The sequence below is a fragment of the Macaca nemestrina genome, chromosome 12, assembly GCF_043159975.1.
Source record: "Macaca nemestrina isolate mMacNem1 chromosome 12, mMacNem.hap1, whole genome shotgun sequence".
NCBI classification, from domain to species: domain Eukaryota; kingdom Metazoa; phylum Chordata; class Mammalia; order Primates; family Cercopithecidae; genus Macaca; species Macaca nemestrina.
Window position 1 is genome coordinate 16062263 of NC_092136.1, and position 20153 is coordinate 16082415.

Here is a 20153-nt window from a genome sequence, read left to right on the forward strand (position 1 = left end):
CTGTCTTTTTCCAATGTGTCATTGATGGGCATTTAGGCTGATTCCATGTCTTTGCTATTGTGAATAATGCTGCAGTAAACATTCTCATGCCTGTGTCTTCATGGTACAATTATTTATGTTCCTCCGGGGATATACCCAGTAATGGGATTGCTGGGTCCAGTGGTAGTTCTGCTCTTAGCTCTTTGAGGAATCGCCATGCTGCTTTCCACAATGGCTGAACTAATTTACACCCCCACCGAGGGAGTACGTGTTCCCCTTTCTCCACAACCTCACCAGCATCTGTTATTTTTTGACTTTTTAGTAATAGCCATTCTGACTGGTGAGATAGTATCTCATTGTAGTTTTGATTTACATTTCTCTAATGCTCAGTGATACTGAGCTTTTCTTTTTTTATATGAATAAACCCATTCTTTTATTTTTTCCTATTGGAGAGTCATGCTTTAAAATAAGCCCATTTTTGATGCTATGCTTCTAGAACAGTGTCGTCTGTCTGTGGGAGTGGGAAGGACAGGCGATAAAGGAAGTTCTGTGCATGTGGTCTGGAGACTGGTATTTCAGCTGAATGCCAAGCCCCTTATATCAACCTCTACTTATCTCCCTGATGGAGAATGGACTTTAGCCAAATCCAGTAGCCCAACATCCTGCCAGTCAAAATCAGGGGTAGAGGTAGGGAGGGGAAAGAAGAGGGGCTTAGACCCCTCCAGACTGAAGCTTACTTGAGGCAGGCCAGGGTAGACAAGATGTCCCTCAAATCTTCAGCATGATCTAGCATTAGGCCTCAACGTCAACTCTTATATTTTCATTCCTTTGGCTGATTAAGGCCTTCCAGTCTTGAATAACCCCTGATTAAAAAGGAAATACTCTTGAGAGAAGAAATTCCCCAGAATGTTATCTATTCATACCCCTGGAAGGCTGATTGGCAGCTTGCTGAGAACAAGATTTTGTGAGAAGGAACACAGAAGGAAAGGATGTGTGGAACTATCAGTGGAAATGGTGGGAGTGGGGTGGGAGGGGGAGAAGAGAAGCTATTAAAATGGAGATAACGAAGCAGAGCCAGGGCTGTGCTCACTATTTTCTCTTCCTAGAAACCCAAGAGAACTAGGACTTTCCCAGTATCCTTGCAGTAAAGCTGGGCTCTGCAGCACGCTGCTGAATCCTGCCAATAAAAAGTGGCTGGAGATGAAGTAAACCCACTCCAGGCCTGGTCTTCGGATTATCCCCTGTGATCCTCCAGTTTTCACTTTCCCTGCAACAGTGACCTGGGAGTCCATGTGTCTGAGATGGCACAGCTACCAGATGGAGGGGGCTGTCTGACCTACTTTGCTGTATTAAACCTTGCAATTTTACTTGTTACTGCAGCAAAACCTGTATTACCTGCATGAGCACACATAGAAAAAAAAGGTACTAACAAGTTTCTGGATTTTCCCCAGACAGATAGAGCATAGAAGTCAGGATCTCAGACTCTAGAGTCATACAGTTCTAGGTTCAAATCCTAGTTCTCCTATTTCAGTTTCTTTATTTTAGTAGGCATCAGTTTCTTCTTCTGTAAAGTGGGGGGTGACTTAGACAATCCCTGTCACTCATTTGGTCCATTGCCTGCCAATGGTAAGTAATCAATGTTGGCTTTTATGCTGAATGATTAAAGAGGCAATTTAGTGTTAGGAATGGGCATGGGTTCCAGATCTCATTTCCATGTACTTTAAATTTCTTTTTCTATCAAATAGGATTAATAACAAACCATAGCAGACTCACCAGGGTTGGTGTGAGGATCCATGTGATTATGTTGGTGATTGTGCTGAGTAAACCATAATGCAACAGAGACAAGGTAGCTGTTTTTATCACAACTGATATTAACCCTACATCTAGCACACAGAAGCGGTAACTTAGTTCAGATATGGGGAGGACAACCTCAGGCTCACACACTTGCTGGCCGGCTCCAGAGGGGCTGAGGCACCTGCAGGAGGACCACCTCCATCTGGGTAAAGGGGAGGGGTTGGGGGGAAGGTCCCTTCAGGACACCGCTGTCTCCATCTCCCCATTAGAGAGCATCCCCATGACCCCAGCCTCCCAAGAACTGGATTCCCCAGGAATGCCTGGGGACTCCCAGGTGGAGAATGTAGTGCTGGCTTCACTGATGTCTCTGCTGGAGAAGCATAGCCTGGTCAGATCTCCAGGCACTGCCCAATTCCCAAGGCTGACCCTGGGGAGATATGCCCTACCATCCTGGGCATGAGGCTGTGGGTTAGGGCAGAGTGAGGGAAGTCGTGCTGAGCCTTATGTGGAGACAGTCTTCTTACCCCTTCTCCCCCTGGGGTGGGGGGTCATTGGGCAAGGCCTTTGCAAGTACCCACCGTTTGAGCCTCCTGAACTACTCCTGAAGCTGTCCCCTTCCCCACTTCCTGTGCCTTGTGTTGAGGGGCCGCCCTCCATCTACAGTTGAGCTGGTGCTGCTAAGACCTCATGATCATGCCTACTCTGACTGCCAGATGCAGATTTATCGTGAAGCTATCAAAACATTCTTTAGGCTCATTCACTAGCATGAGCCCCTTCTAACACCTAATTTTGTATTCTTTCTAAAGAGATGCCCCCAAATTGTATATGCTTAGGATTCACAAAACCTAGGTTTGCCCCAGAGCCCTGCCCTGGGGCAATTTCTGGGCCTCTCACTGTAAGAGAGGCCAGAAAAGGGGATAGAGGATGTCTGGGTCAATGGACCCAGCTTCCTGTTCTTGCCTCCTTCCCTGAAGGGCAGGACATGTGGGTTCCTTTTTGGCCATGAACTGTGGCACTGAACCAGTCATTTTCCCTTTCTGGCCTCAGTTGCCTCATCTGTAAGCAAGAGGGTTAGATAAGATGGTTTCTAAGGCCCCTTTAGCTTCTAACCTTAGAAAACGGGACACCTTATTAAGACCCTATGGGGACAGGCCTGGCCGACCCAGCTGAGTAGCTCACAAGGCACCAGGCCTCACTGGAGCCTTTTCACCGATGTTGTAAATGAGGACTGCTGAACTCCTGGAACAGGGTCCCAGCCTACGACAGGACCCCAGGCCTGGGAATCAAATCCCCAGAGTGAGGGGCCAGATGTGTGTGGGTGCGGGGTCCCGGAGAAGAACAAGAATGACCCCTTCCCTGGTTTGGAGAGAGAGCTGTGGCGTGTGATAAGGAAAAATTCACCGACAGCCCATGCCTTCGGTTTCCTTCTAAATCTGGGACCCACCCAAGTCAGAGACGGGGTCCCTCACCACTGTCTAACCAGTCTCCCTGAAATGCAGCCTTTGTTGCTGGGAAAGGCATGGGGCTTACTCTTTACTAACCGAGTCATGGTCAGGGCAGAGGCGGCTGAAGCAGCAGGGCTGAGGCCCCCGGGAGTTCATTCTTCTCTCATGGGGTGTAGGTGATGGAGTTAGTCAGACGGAGGTTCACATCCCAGCTCTCTCCCATCCTGACTGTCTGGCCTGGGGCAAATGACTCAGTCTCTCTGAGCCCTGGTTTATCTTCAAAACAAGGGAAACTAGTATGTACCTCACAGGATTACTCTAAGGATTAAATGAGATAACGTGTGTGAAAGTGCCTGGCACCTGGTAGGCCCTTGTGGCCATCTGTTCTACATCATCATCTCTACTCTTTGGGAAAGGGACGGCTCAGGTGCTCCTGCCCCAGAGGTCCTAGGAAGCAGATGGGGTCAGGCAAGGAGTGAAGGTGAGATTGGGGTCTCAGCAGGGGGCACTGCCTGTCCGCTGGAGCAGTGGGAGGCCCAGACACCCGGGTCCCAGCTGTGCTCATGGAGTGAGCAGCAGCAATGAGAGCCCCTCTTCCCTCCCATGCCCCCTTGCTCAGGCAGGGTCCCCTGTGGGGAGGCCTGGAGCCTTTGTGAGTGTGGGTCCCTGGACAGAGGCCTAGTGGCCTATGGAGAAGGCCCCCGAGTCAGTGGACTGCTTCTCCGCCGTGGTCTGGTCGCTGGGGTACACTGGGTTGGTCAAAGCGGCGATTTTCAGCGTAGTCTCATTCACCTGCAGGCAGAAGAACTGGTGTTGCTGAGTTCTGACTACGGGCAATGTCCTCCCATGTGACCCCATTTGCCAGACTCAGCAGTGGGTGCCCATGACCCGGTCATGAGGGGAGCCAGGATGTCTGTGTGATCCCAAGGCCCCTCCTATGTACCCCAAGGGCAAACAGAGCCCCCATTCATCCCATGGCCTCCCCTAGTCCTGCCCCAGAAATGGAGAGGGGAGGTGACAGGGTGGGGACCTTGACAGAGATGACCCACAGAACCCCTAAGATTCTCTGCAGAGCCCAGTCTTGGCCAAGTCTTCCCTTGTCTGGACCCCAAATATTCATCGAGGCCTGGTGAACTCCCCTTCAGAAGGCCTCAGAAGGGGAGCCACTGAGAGTCCCTGCCCCACCTGCCCTGCCCCCTCTCCCTTTCATCCAAGGGTGTCCCTCCCCCAACTCACCTCCTCAAACTTCTTGGCCTTGTATTGATCGGCCCCCTTGAGGAAGTTGAGCAGGATGATGTCACAGAGAACAGTCCCCTGGAGGAGGAGAGGCAGGGCGGGCTCCAAGGGATGCCCTGGGGTGGCTGGGATGAGGGTGGCAGGAAGTGGTGGGCTCGGGCAGCACCCCCAATCTGCCTAAACAGTGGGCAGGACATTTCACCCTTGCAGCACACTTTTGGGATAGTGCTATGGTTTGAACGTCCTCATCCAAACTCATGCTGAAACTTAATCCCCAATGTGGCAGTATTGACAGGTGGGGCCTTTAAGAGGCGATCGGACCCTGTGGGCTCTGCCCTCATGGATGGATTAATCCGTTCATGGATTCATGGATCAATGGGCTCTCATGGGAGGGGAGCTGGTGGCTTCATAAGAAGAGGAAGAGAGATCCGAGCTAGCACATCTGCAGAATGAAGGCCAGGGTGGGGACCAGTCCTCCAGGGAGGCCTGACTGATGTTCCCTCTTAGAAAAATGCCCAGGGACTTTGCAGGATGTTTCAGGGATGCCTTCCCAGCTCCTAGGGGGTGACCCAGACCACAGCTGCACAGAGAGAGGACTGCGTGGGGTGGAAGGGTGGAAGTCCCTGAAGGCAGGCTATGTGCCCACCCTGCCACGTGGGCTCTGTTCCTCATTAAGGCATCCCAGGTCTGCAGAAACCCAGAGCCTCCTCCCCCAGCTACACGGTGAGAAACAGGAACTCTGTAACAGGTGGAGCCTCCTGAAAACGGGAAGGCTGCTTCCGGAGGTAATGAGCTCTCCATGACTGGAGACGTTCCAGCCAGTGCCGACGCAGCAGGGTGGTGGCCAAGGAGACTGAAGCACCTGGCAAGTGCGGGGGGTGGGGACTTTACATTCCAGGCAGAGGCAGAGCTGCCCCCGTCACTCCCCTGCCTGCTGGTGCCAGTCTGGGCCCCACTCTGGCTGGCCCATCAGAGCCTGGAGGGGCTGAACTCACCACTCCCACAGAAGTAAAGGCCGCCACAGAGCTGATGATGGTGGGGATGATGTTGAACTTGCCAGCCTGTGTGCACAAAGACCAAGGCGAGTGGGCAGAGGGCCCACGGGAGGGGGGTAAGGGTGTCAAAGCTGGCCAGCAGCAGATCCCTGCCCCCCAGAGGAGCTTCTTCAGAACCCGAGAGGTGGTCTGGGCTGCCTCCCCTGTCCACCCCATCTGCCTGGCCCATGGACTCACATTCCCGTACACCAGCACGTCGAAGCGGATGCCGAAAGCCTTCAGGAGGGTGCGGTACTCACTGCCGTTCTCCATTTTGTAGTACTTGGCAAACCTGGAGGTCAGAGGCAGAGATGGGTCCCTCTGTGGGCTCCTTTCTCTCCCGCCTGAACCTTCTGGGTCCTCCAGAGCCCTGTGTCTTCGCTCACTGAGCAACCCTTACCTACGGTTTCTGAGACACCTGCCACGCCCCTCCCTGTGTGGTTAGCTGACCCCTCGCACAAGCATCATCTTGGGGGCTTCTTATAAAAGCAGATTCCTGAGCTCCACCCTGAACCCACAGAATCACCATCTCTGTGGGTGCAGCCCAAGAACTTGCCTTTTATTTATTTTTATATTTTTGAGACAGAGTCTCACTCTGTCGCCCAGGCTGCAGTGCGGTAGTGCGATCTCAGCTCACTGAAACCTCTGCCTTCTGGGTTTAAGCGATTCTCCTGCCTCAGCTTCCCGAGTAGCTGGGATTACAGGCACGTGCCACCATCCCTGGCTAATTATTGTATTTTTAGTAGAGATGGGGTTTCACCGTGTTGGCCAGTCTGGTCTTGAACTCCTGACCTCAAATGATCCACCTGCCTCGGCCTGTGCTGGGATTACAGGCTGAGCCACCATGCCCGGCCAGAACTTGCCTTTTAAATAATTTCCATCAGTGATTCTGATGTGTTAGAAAGTTTGAGCCACTGCTAGACTCCAAGCTTCTTCAGTTCCATTTGTCTGGGTCTCCCAGAGCCCAGCTCACTCTGCTTATTTGGGCTCAAAGCCTGGCTCTGCCGCTTACTGACTGTGCAACGTTGGGCCAGTTACTTAACATCTCTGACACTCAATTTCCTCATTTGCAGGTGGGAATAATACACAAAAGTCCTGCTTCATAAGGCTGCCATGAGAACTGAGTGAAACCACACACGTCAGGAGTGTAGACAGTGCGCGGAACACAGTAAGCGCTCAGGAAACACTCGCTGATGTTGGCCATTGTTATTGTTAACATTTATAGAGCAGTTTTAAAAGGCGCTTTCAGACTCCTTGTCTCATTTCACCCTTGCAACAAACCTTTGGGACAGTGCTATGGTTTGAATGTTCTCATCCAAAACTCACGTTGAAACTTAATCCCCAACGTGGCAGTATTGACAGGTGGGGCCTTTAAGAGGCGATTGGACCCTGTGGGCTTTGCCCTCGTGGATGGATTAATCCATTCATGGATTAATGGATTAATGCGCTATCACGGGAGGGGAACTGGTGGGTGTGTAAGAAGAGGAAGAGAGATCTGAGCTATCACATTAGTACACTCAGCTCTGCTCCACGTGACACCCTGCGCCCGAGACTGCAGTCCCCACCAGTAGGAAGACTCACCAGATGCGGCTGGCTCCACAGCCTTGGATTTCTCAGCCTCTATACATGAAGAAATAAATTCCTTTTCTTTATAAATTACCCAGATTCAGGTATTTCGTTAGAAGCAACGGAAAGCGGATGATTATAGATAGGCACGTGATTGCTCTGTTTTTCAAACGAGGCTCTGAGGGGGTGAGGTGACTTGTCTGGGGTCACCCAGAGCTGGTGCTGAGTTCACCAGCTGGTGAGCTCAGCACTAGATTTGCCCAAGTCCAAGACTTTGACCCCTGCACCTTCTCTGCCTTGGCTTCCGGGTGCCATGAACTGTGCTGCGGACTTCGGAAAATGATCCCATTTCATTCTCACCACAAACAGGGGTTAGTGTTCACCACACAGAGGTGAGTGTTCAGACCCCCATTTTGCAGATGCCTATGGTAGGGAGGAGATTTGCCTGTAGTTTCGCAGTTAGTGAAGTGCTGGATTTGGGATTCAAATCGCATCAGTCTTTGGCTTCTAAAGCCAGTGCACTTTCTGCTGTGTGGCTCTGCCCATCACGGGCCAAACTCTCACATTAGGAAAGTGTCATCTCTTTGGGCTACTGTCCCACAGCTGTAAAATGGGTTTCTGATGCCAGCAACCTTGGAAAGTGGTGAGGATTAAGTGAAATCAAGGGAACGAAAGGGCCCAGAAGCTCCTTAGCCTTGTGGGGTCGACATTGTTCCCTCTCAGTGTCTCCAGTCCCCACAGATTCCCAGGCCTCTCCCACCAGGGGTCTGAGAAACTGATTCCCTGAAAGTGTTCAGTGATTGACGTGATGCTCCTGACAGGGATGTTTGCATTTGAATCTGTACAACAGAGAAGGAAATGCTCAACCCAAGTGAATCAATCATGGCGGGATTACAAGCACGGGAGGAAGATAACTTGTGATGGGGAAGGAAAACGCCGGCCACTATCTACTCTGGCCGCCATCTGGCAGTGGGGCGCTCTGGAGTCAGGCAGAAATGAATCTAAATCCTGGCTCCACCACTTGTTAATGTGCCTCTGGGGTTCCTTAGCCTTCAGGGTGTCTGTTTCCATGTCTATAAGCACAGGTGTGCTCATGCCCCACTAGAAGGTCTGTTGGTGAGACAGGGTAAATGCGGACATCATTGAGATTCTTGTGTTGGAGACTCTGTCTGCTCCTCCACACTCATTCTCTGTCCCTTCTGTGCCCAGTTCCGGGCCCTGAGAGCCTGGTCTGCAAAGACTGCTTTGGCCTCCATTTTCAGGTGGGTTCAGCCAATGGAAGGCACTGACAGGAGATCAGAGGGCAGGGAAAAAGAAAGACCAGGGCACTGAGCTGGCTGGGCAGCCTGGGCATTTTTTCAGGTTCTGGGAATTGCTCCTCTCCTCGCTCCCGCCAGCTTAGGTGGTAGCAGCTTGGCCTCATTGCCAGCACAGAGGCCCTTCACTGGCCTGGTTAGTTCCCCTCCCTTTACCTCGAATGCACCTTTGTGTACAGTCTCTTTATTCAATCACCCCTGTGAGGCCGCCCACTGTTTCCCCTCAGGACACCTACCCTGACCACTCCCCTTTACAGAGGAGCAAGTTCAGTCCTAGAGAGCTTTATCTGGGTCAGGAGGGAGCACAGGAGAATGGGTGACACATTTTCTCTCTGCCTGTGCGTGGGCGTGAGCAGAGCTGGTGTGCCTGAGTGATGCACCTGTTGCTCCAGTAAGGCTGAGAACGACTCAGTGAAAAAATGGTTTCCAGGGGAGCCTGACCTGGGAAGGTGTTTCCTTTTGGGCTGTGCAGCTGAGGGAGAGGCAGGGGAGGCAAGAGGATCCCAAGAAAGAGTAAGACCCAGAGTAAGAATGAGAGTGACCCTGAGAAGGCAGCAGAAAGAAGTACAACCACTTAGCTGGAAGAGGGCTTAGAGGTCAGGGAAAGAGGGGAGGGGCTAAACCAGCTTTTAAATGATGCTAAGTTCAAGTCTAGGTGGTAGAGGAAGATAGCTTCACAACCAAGGCAAAACAGAACGAATTCAAGGTGCGGCAAAAGGAGAATAATAGGATGGACACAAGAGAGGACGTCATTTCCACAAAGACGACAGGGTCTAAGAACATAAATTCTTCAAGGAGGACTCTCAGGATATTTTAAAGAAGTTTGCAAAAGAATTATCTGGAATGGGCAGAAGGCTCCAGGAAGTCCTTACTGTGGCTTTCAGATTGTTCTGAAGGTAAGTACAGACCATCACTGTCTCCATGCCCACTGTTTTTAGAGCACCAGCAATATAGGTGGTTCCTTAATATAAGCATCTCCACTAATCTCATGAAGACTACACTGTTGTTGACCCATCGTACAGATGAGGAAACAGGTGAGAAGGTAACTTGCCAGAGCTGGGATTCTAATCCATACTGATGCCTCCAAAGTTCATGCTCATGTCCCTTGAGCCGTCCTGCCTCTGAGCTCTTGGAGGCTGTTAAGGATAACACAGCTCTTGTGCGAGATCTCAAAGCCTTCTAAATACTGTGTTCTGTCTCACATCACTGGAGAATTCAAGGCCCTTGTCTCAGAGATTTGGCTTCTCATGCCCATGGGAAGTGGGCAGGGGCGAGAGGGTAGGTCACAGATGTTTGGCTAGGGCAGAGGCTGGGCCTGCGATCCTGAAATCTTCACTGCTGGCCAAAAGCTGCAACCATGAAAACGGCTCTGACAGTGACATCAACTTGGAGAACAAAAAGTCGTATCCTGGGCACTGCCGTTCAAAGTGAGGGCTGGCTAAATTTATCCTGGGAAGGAATGTGAAGGGAACAGGGAGAAAAATCAAAGCGGACTTGGTTTTTCTCCAGCACCTGCCTTCCAAGAGGCAATAAGCATGGTAAGATCATTATCTCACCAACCACCCACCCTCTGAGGAGGGTTGGCAGGGACTGGTTCTCTTCCCGGGTGGAGGGAGGAGGAACAGAGCTCAGGGAGTGTGGGCCCAGGCTGCAGACAGGAGGGGTAACCCAGGAGTCCCAGCTTCTGCACTCTTCTGTGGCTGATGGGGATCACAGAATCTGCCCACCCCTGGGGCAGAGACGGCTCATTGGTCACCAGGATCTGGTTATCTCCTCTCTTTGCAGATGATTAGACCACATTTCCCAGTCCCCTGCATTTAGCTGCGGCCCCATGACTAGTTTTTGCCAGTGAAATGTGAATGGCAGTGAGGTCTGTTCCCTCTGGACTGAGGTGGTTTAGAGCAGTGTACCTTCTACATCTTCCCTTTCCTCACCGGACGGCCAGTTGCTCAGGAGTCAGGAGAGGACTCTGAGACTCTAGAGAGGCTGAGTCAAGATGGTAGGAACCTAGAGCCCTGAATGACTGCACGGAGCTCCCTACCCCCACTGGCCCACAGTGCACTGTGCCATAGGCAAGAAATCGACCTTCACATTAAGTCACTGAAATGAGGGGTTTGTTTGTTATAACAACTAGCAATACTAACCCTGACTGTTACAAACTCCCAGAATTTCATGGGCAAGAGATGTAATTTGCCAAGGGACAAAGAAAGAGCTGAAGTTGGGGAGTTACTCGGGATTAGACAGAGGGCACAGTCCCTTGATGCTACATCCCAGGAGTAAACCCTCTAAGGAGGCCCTAGGGGATCTGGGTGTGGTGCTATGGCTGTTGTGAATTAGCTTCTTGATCTTGGGAAAGTCAATCGACTTCTCTGAGTTTTTTACTTCAACTGAAAAATGGGAGGAAAAAGAGCTCTGAGGAGGATGAGTTGAGAGAGTGTCCATATATAGCCAGTGCTTAAAACGCATCCCTTTCTTATCCTAGCATTAAGATAAAATGAAACAATATCTACATTGACTTTGATCATTACACTCTCCTGGCTCCTGTAGATAATGATATTAGTAATAATGACAGCCAGCATCTACTGAGTGCTCCTCTGTGACCAGACACTGTGCTACGTGCTTTATGCTTATTAGCTCATTTAATGCTCATAACCACCCCACTGCATTTAAGTACTGTTGCTACTCCCATATCACAGCTGAGGAATCAGATCAGAGAGGTGAAGCAACTTGTCTTAAGGTCACAAAACCAACAGTGAGTGAAGCTGGGATTCGAACTCAGGCAGTCCAGTTGTTGGACCCACACTCTTAGCCAGCATTCTACACTGTTCTTTTGTTGCCTGATTTCTGTGAGGTCATAACTAATTTTGTTCTCCAGCTGGGGCATCTTTTTGCATTTGCTAGGTGGGTCTCCATGCCCAGAATCCCTGGCTGGGAGCAGAACAGGAAGCCTGGGGGGCCGTGCAGTGTCAGGACAGAAGGACCCTGCAGCCTCCTCATCCAAAAAGGGGAATGGCTCAGCTACATATACCATGCCCAAGGCTTGATTTCCCCCAAGTCCTCTGGTTCTTACCAGATCACTTTTTTTTTTTCTTGGTTAGGATTGGGGTTGGTGAGAATGACAGCACCATTTGATACCTTGGCCCTCCCGACCTGGCCCAGTCCACCTGCCTTATCTGCAGGCTCTTCTTCCTGCCACACACTCAAGTTCCAGCCACACCAGACTACCTGCCTTCCTGCATTTCCTGAACACATCCCACAGACACAGACGTCTATGCTTTTCCCCATGCTGTTCCTCTCGCCTCCCTTTTCCACCGTGCAGACTCCAATTCATCCATTAGGGTCCAGCTCAGATGGCCTCTCATTCTTTTAGCATTCAACAAATATTTGGAGCACACCTACTCTGTGCCAGATACTGTTTCAGGTACTGCTGATACCTTGCCAAGCTCTGCTGTCATGAGAAGGAGAGAAATACTAATTAACCACACAAACCCATAAGTAGCTAAAATCAGATATAAGGAAGGGCTGGGAAGGAGAGGAGTGCCATTCTATGAGCATGGTTAGATGTCTGACCTAGGCTGGGGGTTAGGCAAGGCTTCATGTGAAAAGGACCCTGAAACCAGAAATACCATTTAATCCAGCAATCCCATCACTGGGTATATAATGAAAGGAATATAAATCCTTCTATTATAAAGATACATGCATGCATGTTTATTGCAGAACTGTTCACAATAGCAAAGACATGGAATCAACCCAAATGCCCATCAATGATAGACTGGATAAAGAAAATGTGGTATGTATACACCATGGAATACTATGCAGCCATGAAAAGGAATGAGATCATGACCTTTGCAGGGAGATGGATGAAGCTGGAAGCCATCATCCTCAGCAAACTAACACAAGAACAGAAAACCGAATACCGTATGTTATCATTCATAAGTGGGGGCTGAACAATGAGAACACATGGACACAGGGAGGGGAACAACACACACTGGGGCCTGTTGGAAGTGTGAGGGGAGGGAGAGCATCAGGATAAATAGCTAATGCACGCGGGACTTAATACCTAGGTGACGGGTTGACAGATGCAACAAGCCACCATGGCACACGTTTACCTATGTAACAAACCTGCACATCCTGCACATGTATCTCAGAACCTAAAATTAAAAAAAAAAAAAAAAAAAAAAAAGAAAGTGACCCTCGAGCTGGGGCTTGAAGGATGGAGAGTTAAAAGGGCAAGAAGGCCAGAGGTAGGGGCCGCTTTCCTGGCTGAGGGAACTGCAGGCCCTCTCATGGGAAAGAACGTGGTGTTTCTGAAGCAGCTGGAAGAGGGTTGGTGGGCTGGGGGGTAGAGGCAGATGGAAGTGGCAGCGGCTGGGTCCACACGCCCCAGTTGGCAGCCAGTTGTGTGCATCTCTTCCCAATTCCACGTTTAGTGACTTCACCCTGGTAGCTTGAAATTGACCATCCTGGAGTATTTACCTCACAGAAATCCAGCAAATGCTACAAACCAGGGCCATGAGCTGAGACTGGGACATCCCCTGGGGCTGCCTTTTCTGTCTCTATTAGGATTCAGGCCTCTACTACAGTATCTGCCACACCAGACTATAGCTGATAATTTGGACTATGGACTGTGGACTATTAGCCATATCTCACTGTTTCTTTCTTTCTTTCTTTCTTTTTTTTTTTTTTGAGACAGAGTCTCGCTCTATCGCCAGGCTGGAGTGTGCAGTGGCACGATCTCGGCTCACTGCAACTGCCACCTGCCAGGTTCAAGTGTTTCTCCTGCCTCAGCCTCCTGAGTAACTGAGATTGCAGGTGTGCACCACCATGCCCAGCTAATTTTTTGTACTTTTTTAATTTTATTTTTTAGCAGAGACAGGGTTTCACCATGTTGGCCAGGATGATCTCCATCTCCTGACTTCATGATCCGCTCACCTTGGCCTCCCAAAGTGCTGGGATTACAGGCATGCGCCACCGCACCTGACCTCATATCTCACTGTTTCTGTCTGCCCAAAGGCCTCATGCCCACAGTAGGGGGTTGAGTAAATGCTTGCCAGAAGAATAAATGAACTTCTGGGATTCTTGACATCTCAAAGATTGAGTTTAGCTAGGTTGTCCTCAGGGCTCCCTCCTGCTGTCGCTGGTTTCTCCAAATGCTCCCAATTCTGCACGTGGAGCTAGTATAAGGTGGTAACAACAGGCTATTTCTCTCCCCAGCAGAAGACGGTTAGGTTCGGCAGCGAGCTAGGTGGGAAAGTGGGTGCCACTGGTGGGAGCCAGCCTCTCGATAGGGGCAATGGGGGAAAGAGTAGGAAAATACAGGCAGGACAGTTACTCCTGCTAGGCACTAGGCTAGAGGCTTCCATACCTGTTGTTTCATTCAGGACTCACAGCAACTGAACAAGGTAGCTGGCAGCTTAGGGACTTTGAAATGAGATGGTCCTGGGCCTGAATCCTGGCTATGCCACCTAGTTTATACGACCTTGGGCGAATTACCTCTCTGAGTCTGTTTTTCCATCTGTAAAATGGAGATGAGAGCAGTAGCTGTAGGGTTGCCTAGAGGATAAAATGATTCTGGAATGTGAAGGTTGAGCACAGTACCTAGCACACAGCTTTCTATTAATATTGTGTACTGGTCATCAGGCAACATTCCTGATTTTACAGGCTGGGGAAAGGCACAGACATGCTCCATAGGCTACTCTGCCCGCAAAGGGCACAGCTAGGATCTGAAATCTGGCTGCTTGACTCCAAAACCCTCGCCTACCCCTACGGCCTCCCTAAGAGAGGAGCCAAAAGGTGTTCATTGCAGCCTCAGCGGGCAGGGAGCTTGTTAAGCTGGTGTCTGTGAGAACACTCAGCTGTGGAGAAAGCACAGCACGGCTGTGACTGTGATGATGCCATAGGCATCAGAGGAAAGAACAGAGCCCGAACAGCTGCCAGCGCCGAGCTGGAAAAGGGGAAAGCAGCCCCAGAGGCACAGGCAGGGCCGGAGTTGTCAGGGCCGGGGGCTCCTCTGACAGGCGCGGCTGGAAGGGCCGCTGGAGCCCAGACACTTGAAGGGAAGCGGGAATGGTTGCCTGGTGGGCGGAAAACTCTGCGCTTGCCCCAGGAGCCAGTCTCTGGTCTGGGGAGCCCTGCAGGTGGACCTCTGCAGCCCACATTTCCTGGCTTCCTCCCCCTGGTTTCTGGGGAATTTGGTCAATGGGCGGCACTGGCAGGGGACCCAAGGGTGGGAAGAAGGGGATGGGGTATGTATCCGCTTGCTGCTTCCCCGCTCTGCCTTGATTTTGCCTGTGGCTATGTCACTTTGACCGTTGCTCCTGTCAGGTACCCCAGCTCAAAAACAGGCTCCCATTCCCGGCCGCAGGGGCGGCAGGTCTACAGTAGTGACGGCTTCCCTGAGTGCCTCGACTCCCATGCTGGTCCCTGTTGCGTAAATTTCTTCACAAACCCCAGCTGAATGTGCTTTCCCTCTGGGCCCTTCACTGAGACACCCCTAGCTGTGACCAAACAGGACACCTCTAACGCAGGACTCAATCGAATGATTTTGAGGCCTAATAGTGCTGGGATGTTGTGCGTGCATGTGTGTGTGCGTGTGCTCCCTTGTGGCATTACCAGCAATAGATAAAGAATGAGTAAGTACAAACGTCAATTACCATAATAAATCATTTGTCAGATGCGCTTCTGCAGGGCAGGGCTGGAGCTCCATTCCAATGTGATTGTGATAGGTCTATAAATAATAGTGCATGCTTCAGCAGCCCAAATTTCCACAGCCCTTCCTCACACACCCACACACGTTTGATTCAGACTTTCAGAGCTTGAAGGAGCCTAAAAGATCATCATCTTTAACCAGCCCATTTTACAGAGGCAGAAACTGAGGCCCACAGAGGCGATGAGATGTGCTTTACATCACATCCAGGATTCACAGCAAGGCCTGAACTGTAGCCCACAGCCTGGGCTCCTTCTGCTTTACCTCTGCTTCATCTTGACTATCCTCAGCTTGCCCCAGCACAAAATATATATATTTTTTATAAGCATTTTTGTTATTTGGATTCAAGTTTATCATCACTATATTAAAACTTGCTTGATTCTAGGAACTGGTCTGGTTCATCTCTGTGTTCACCACAAAGCCCAGCATGTGATATAATCTGGAAGTTGAAAGAGACCTTCAAAGTTCTCCCTACATTATCTACAAAGGGTTTCCCTGCCGATGCCTGAATACATTCAGTGCAAGGAAACTTACTACCTGTAGAAGCAGCCCAAATTTAGCTTTGGATAGCTCTAACTGTTAGAAGTACTTCCCCATGCTGAGCTGACATTTGCAGTAGTCAGCAGTCAATAAACGTTTGCTGAATGGAGAAGGGTTTTTTTATCACGATGTACAAATCCCTTGGAAGCTCTCAGACATCTGTTTAGAAATGATCCATCCTCTCATGGAGTGGTGGAAATTCCTTCTTAAAGCAGGGACACGTAACTGTTACAGCAGCAGGAAAAACAGCAACAAACTTGCGGGAGCCGGGTTTGACTTGCAAGGGAAAACTTGGGCCTGGAATTTGGGTTTCTAAGTGAAAGTGGTGGTGTTCTCAGCAAAGCTTTGCCTGGTGGGAAGTAATTTTGCCAGCTGAAATACACTTTTACAGTTGATTTCATACTGATAGGAAAATATCTCCTGGCAGACTCTTTGCTTCAGGGTGGGGCAACATCCTTAGAACACGCTGGAACTCTTCTCCTTAGAGAAGGGCCCAAAGCCATCCTTATTTATTCATATTCCAGGCACTAAATCCACCTCAAAGGCAGACATTAAAATGAATGCTTCTTGTTGATCTTTAAAAAATGCATTACTATTAATTTATCTTTAATTAATAAGGTAGGGAAAGATCAATGGACCTGGAGCCAGAAGATGTACCTGAGAGCCAGGTTACTCGATGTCTGCCCCTGAGAGGGATCTTTTGGGCCTCAGTTTCCTCATCTGTAGAATGGGAGTTACCACACTGGTCCTACTTGTGGTTGCAAGCACAGGCTCTGGAGCCAGGCTGCTAGGGTTTGAATTATGGCACCAGCAGTAGGAGCTGTGTGGCCTTGGGCAGGTAGATGAAACCCCTGAGCTCAGGTATCCAGTTCTAAAATGTTCTCTTGAGCTGTTACTTCTTTTTTGACTTTTTTATTTTTGACAGAGTCTCACTCTGTCGCCCAGGCTGGAGTGCAGTGGTGACATCTCAGCGCACTGCAACCTCTGTCTCTGGGTTCAAGAGATTCTCCTGCCTCAGCCTCCTGAGTAGCTGGGATTACAGGTGTGTGCCACCACGCCTGGCTAATTTTTTTTTTTTTTTTTTAAAGTATAGACGGAGTTTCACTATGTTGGCCAGGGTGGTCTCAAACTCCTGAACTCGTGATCCGCCCACCTTGGCCTGCCAAAGTGCTGGGATTATTACAAGTGTGAGCCACCACTCCTGGCTTTAAAATGTTCCTTCTTCAGGGTCAACAAGATAATCCACACAGAGCATCTGCTAATTCTCTGGCTCACTGGTAAGTGTTCAATGAGTGTTAGCTAGTATTTTCTATGAATAATACTGGTTGCTGTGAGAATAGGGTAGGCATGAACATGATAAAGGGCTGTCTAAATCCAGGATCACTCTAATTGCATCACTTCCACTGAAACCTAAAAAAGATGTAGAAGCAAATGGATTACGGAGAATTCAAGCAAGTACACTTCCCATGGAAGAGGGCCTTCAAGTGTTTCTGTGGAAATGATGGTGCTGGCTGCTTTTAACACATATTCTATGGCTTTTGGAAAGAGAAAAATCCAGATTGTAGAGAGAATGATCAAAGCCAAGGGTGCACTTTGATTCTGTCTCTGTCAATTGGCCTAAGATCTTGCTGATCCACACGTTTTTGCCTGGAAGCAGGACAGGCGCCAAATCTCCGAGCTTCATGAAAGCTGCTGTGGGTACATTTCCAACATGAAACGATCACTAGAAACACCTACCGCACCAGGAACATCTAGCAGCTGAACAAGTGTTTTTTTGTCCCAGACACCAAGAGAGGAAATCCAAAACTGCGTTGCCTTTTAGTAGCAAAGCTGTCTTAGGAACTCTCAGAGGAGAAACAAGAAATCAGGCATTTTGAAATGCACCGTTTCGATTCTCTCCCATCAATCACACCAGCCATCGCCACCGGGTATATCTCTTACGGCTATTTTTTTTTTTTCCTTTTTTGCAAGCCATGTGATGGCGCAAGGTATGCTGGAAGCAATGGATATAGATCAAATCCCTGGATTTGAGTCCTGATGTGCCTCTTAATTAGGCTGTATAATCTCAGGCAAGTTTCAAAATCTTTCTGAGCCTACCTTGTGGGGTGGGGAAAGATGGCGAGCTGTGAATCCTGTCAAAAATAGGTGTGACAGGGCTTTGCAAACTTAACTCTAGGGCTCTTAATCTGAGGTGCAGGGATAGGCTTTCATTTATTATTTATTTTTTAGAATTTTTAATCTTATTTTTATAGAGAAGGAGTCTTGCTATTGCTGCCGAGGCTGGTCTCGAACTCCTGGCTTCAAGGGATCCTCCCGCCTCAGCCGCCCAAAGTGCTGGGATTACAGGCGGGAGCCTCCACACCTGGCTATGGGATAGGCTTTTAGAGGGCCTCAAAGTCTTGGAATTTTATGCTGTATAAATATCAATGCATAGAATAAGAACTGGAAGGAAACTCATTAAACTGTCCCAGATGTTAACTCCCTGCAAAGGGTGCAGGCCTAGGGAATGAAGGGGACTTCCCATGTCATTACTCTGTATACAACAGAATTGCTCGGATTTATTTCTCCGAGAATGTATTTATATCTTATTTGTAGAAATGAAAAAACTTGGCTAGGTGTGGTAGCTCACGCCTATAATCCCAGCACTTTGGGAAGCCAAGGTGGGTGGATTACTTGAGGTCAGGAGACCAGCCTGGCCAACATGGTGAAATCCTGTCTCTACTAAAAATACAAAAATAGCTGGGCGTGGTGGCGGGTGCCTGTAATCCCAGCTACTGGGGAGGCTGAGGCAGGGGAATTGCATCAACCTGGGAGGTGGAAGTTGCAGTGAGCAGAGACTGAGCTACTGCACACGCCAGCCTGGGCAACAGAAGAAGACTCTGTCTCAAAAAAAAAAAAGAAAAAAGAAAAAGAAAGAAAGAAAGAAAAAAGAAAGAAAATATCCTTTAAGAAGATAACTTGCCTGCGAATTTTCTCATGTCTGTGAATATGTGCATCTTCCTTGGATGCATCTTCCCCACTTCTCATCGGGGGCATAAAGCAGTTAGACACCTCTGAAAGTTAAGGAAGGGCTGTGATTTCACAGATGAAAGTCGTCAGGACTTGTCCTGGACATCTCTGCAGTTGTCCCTCTGGTCCACGCTCCTCCCTTCCTCACCCTGCCCTCGGCTGCCTCAGTGGGCCGCTTTGCCTCAGCTCTGGCTTCCCGTGAGGCTCTCCCGAGTCACAGCCACATGTCCGGCTGTCCTCTGCTCACAGCTCTGTCCGTCTCCATGTTCCTGTCACTGCTTCCTCTCCTCGCCTCTTCAGACCTGGGTGGTAACCGGTGTCCTGTTTCTGGCCCTGGTACTGCACTATCCTGTGTGGTTTCCGTCCACCCTGCCCACACCTTTGAAACAGTCTCTTTATTAAACTCTCCTCAGATTACCCAGTTAGAATGTGCCATCTGTTTCCTGCGGGGACCCTGACGGATACAGTATTTTTAATCTGTCATTGCACCATCAATGCCTATACACTCACGCATACACACACACACAGACACACTCACTCTCAGCCTCTCACATTCACCCACTAACAAATACACCTACTCTCACGAACTCACATGTGCACACACACACACACACACACACACACACACACACACCATCACCTGCTCCCAGGACTTTGGGAAACATAGTACTCTGGTTAAAGTCCCGTTCCTGTGAATCGAGGGTCTACCCGGGCCTCAGAAATCTCGCCAACAGAGAAGAGAGCCTCCTGAAGAGCTGCAGGGCTCTGCTGAGAGCGCCTTTCGCTTGTGCACCACTGAACTGGCGACTCCCAACGGTTCTTATTTTTAGAAATTGCTGCACTTTGTCTGCTAGAAATCCAGATGACCCCACCGACTGCAATCTCAACATGCTTGGAAAGAGGCTTCATGAAAATACTAAGTTAAAGCAGCCCGCAGAGTCTTTTAGCCACGCAGAACAGACCAAGGAGTAAAAATAAAATCTCTTCACTAAATTTCAGGTAGGGGAAGAACAGAATCTTCAGGGGATCACGGAAATAAAGATTAATTTGCATGGACAGCACCAAGTACGCTGGGGAGGAGTTGAAGGGAGAACATTTTGGCTCAATTTGAGGTCACCTTTCCAATGACTGGAGCAGGCCCCTTTGCTTGCCACGGATATCAGAGATCCCCCAATGTCAGGGTGATTACATGGGCCCTCTATAAACTCTTTTAAATCACAGGGGTCAAATTAGGAGTTGAGATCCAATGACCTCTGAGGCTACTCTAAGATGCCCCCTTTGGAACTTCCGCTTTCTCATCTGTAAAGTGACCACCTGACTTTGGGTGACTGCAAGGGAACTTCAACAGCTATAAATTCTCAAAATCTCTGATTCTGCAGGCAAAAAGCTACAAAAAGTAGGGGCTGGGGGAGTGACATTTGGAAGGGAGCTGCGAATGTAATTAGTGATGGAAATGTGAATCTCTAGCTGCCTCTGGATGTCTTAGTTAGCAGATTCAAACAAGGCCGAATCTTGGCTGAATAATTCC

General features: G+C 49.5%; 1 protein-coding gene across 5 annotated transcripts in view; it reads right to left on the bottom strand.

The window, feature by feature from the left end:
- Window positions 1–1006: 1006 nt before the first annotated feature.
- The window catches only part of LOC105496052 (purinergic receptor P2X 3), a 34611-nt gene continuing 15464 nt past the window's right edge, over window positions 1007–20153 (bottom strand). For 2 of the 5 annotated variants that reach the window (XM_011766083.2, XM_071074595.1), the window contains exons 9-12: window positions 5687–5780; window positions 5450–5515; window positions 4455–4532; window positions 3742–4010 (exon numbers count right to left, since the gene is read on the bottom strand). In XM_011766083.2, coding sequence (XP_011764385.1) covers window positions 3897–4010; window positions 4455–4532; window positions 5450–5515; window positions 5687–5780 — 352 coding nt within the window. In that variant the 3' untranslated portion in view covers window positions 3742–3896. Of the gene's footprint in view, window positions 3495–3741; window positions 4011–4454; window positions 4533–5449; window positions 5516–5686; window positions 5781–13735; window positions 13886–20153 lie in introns of those variants that run through there. The other 3 variants (XR_011610558.1, XM_071074594.1, XM_011766086.2) reach the window with 3 other exon arrangements.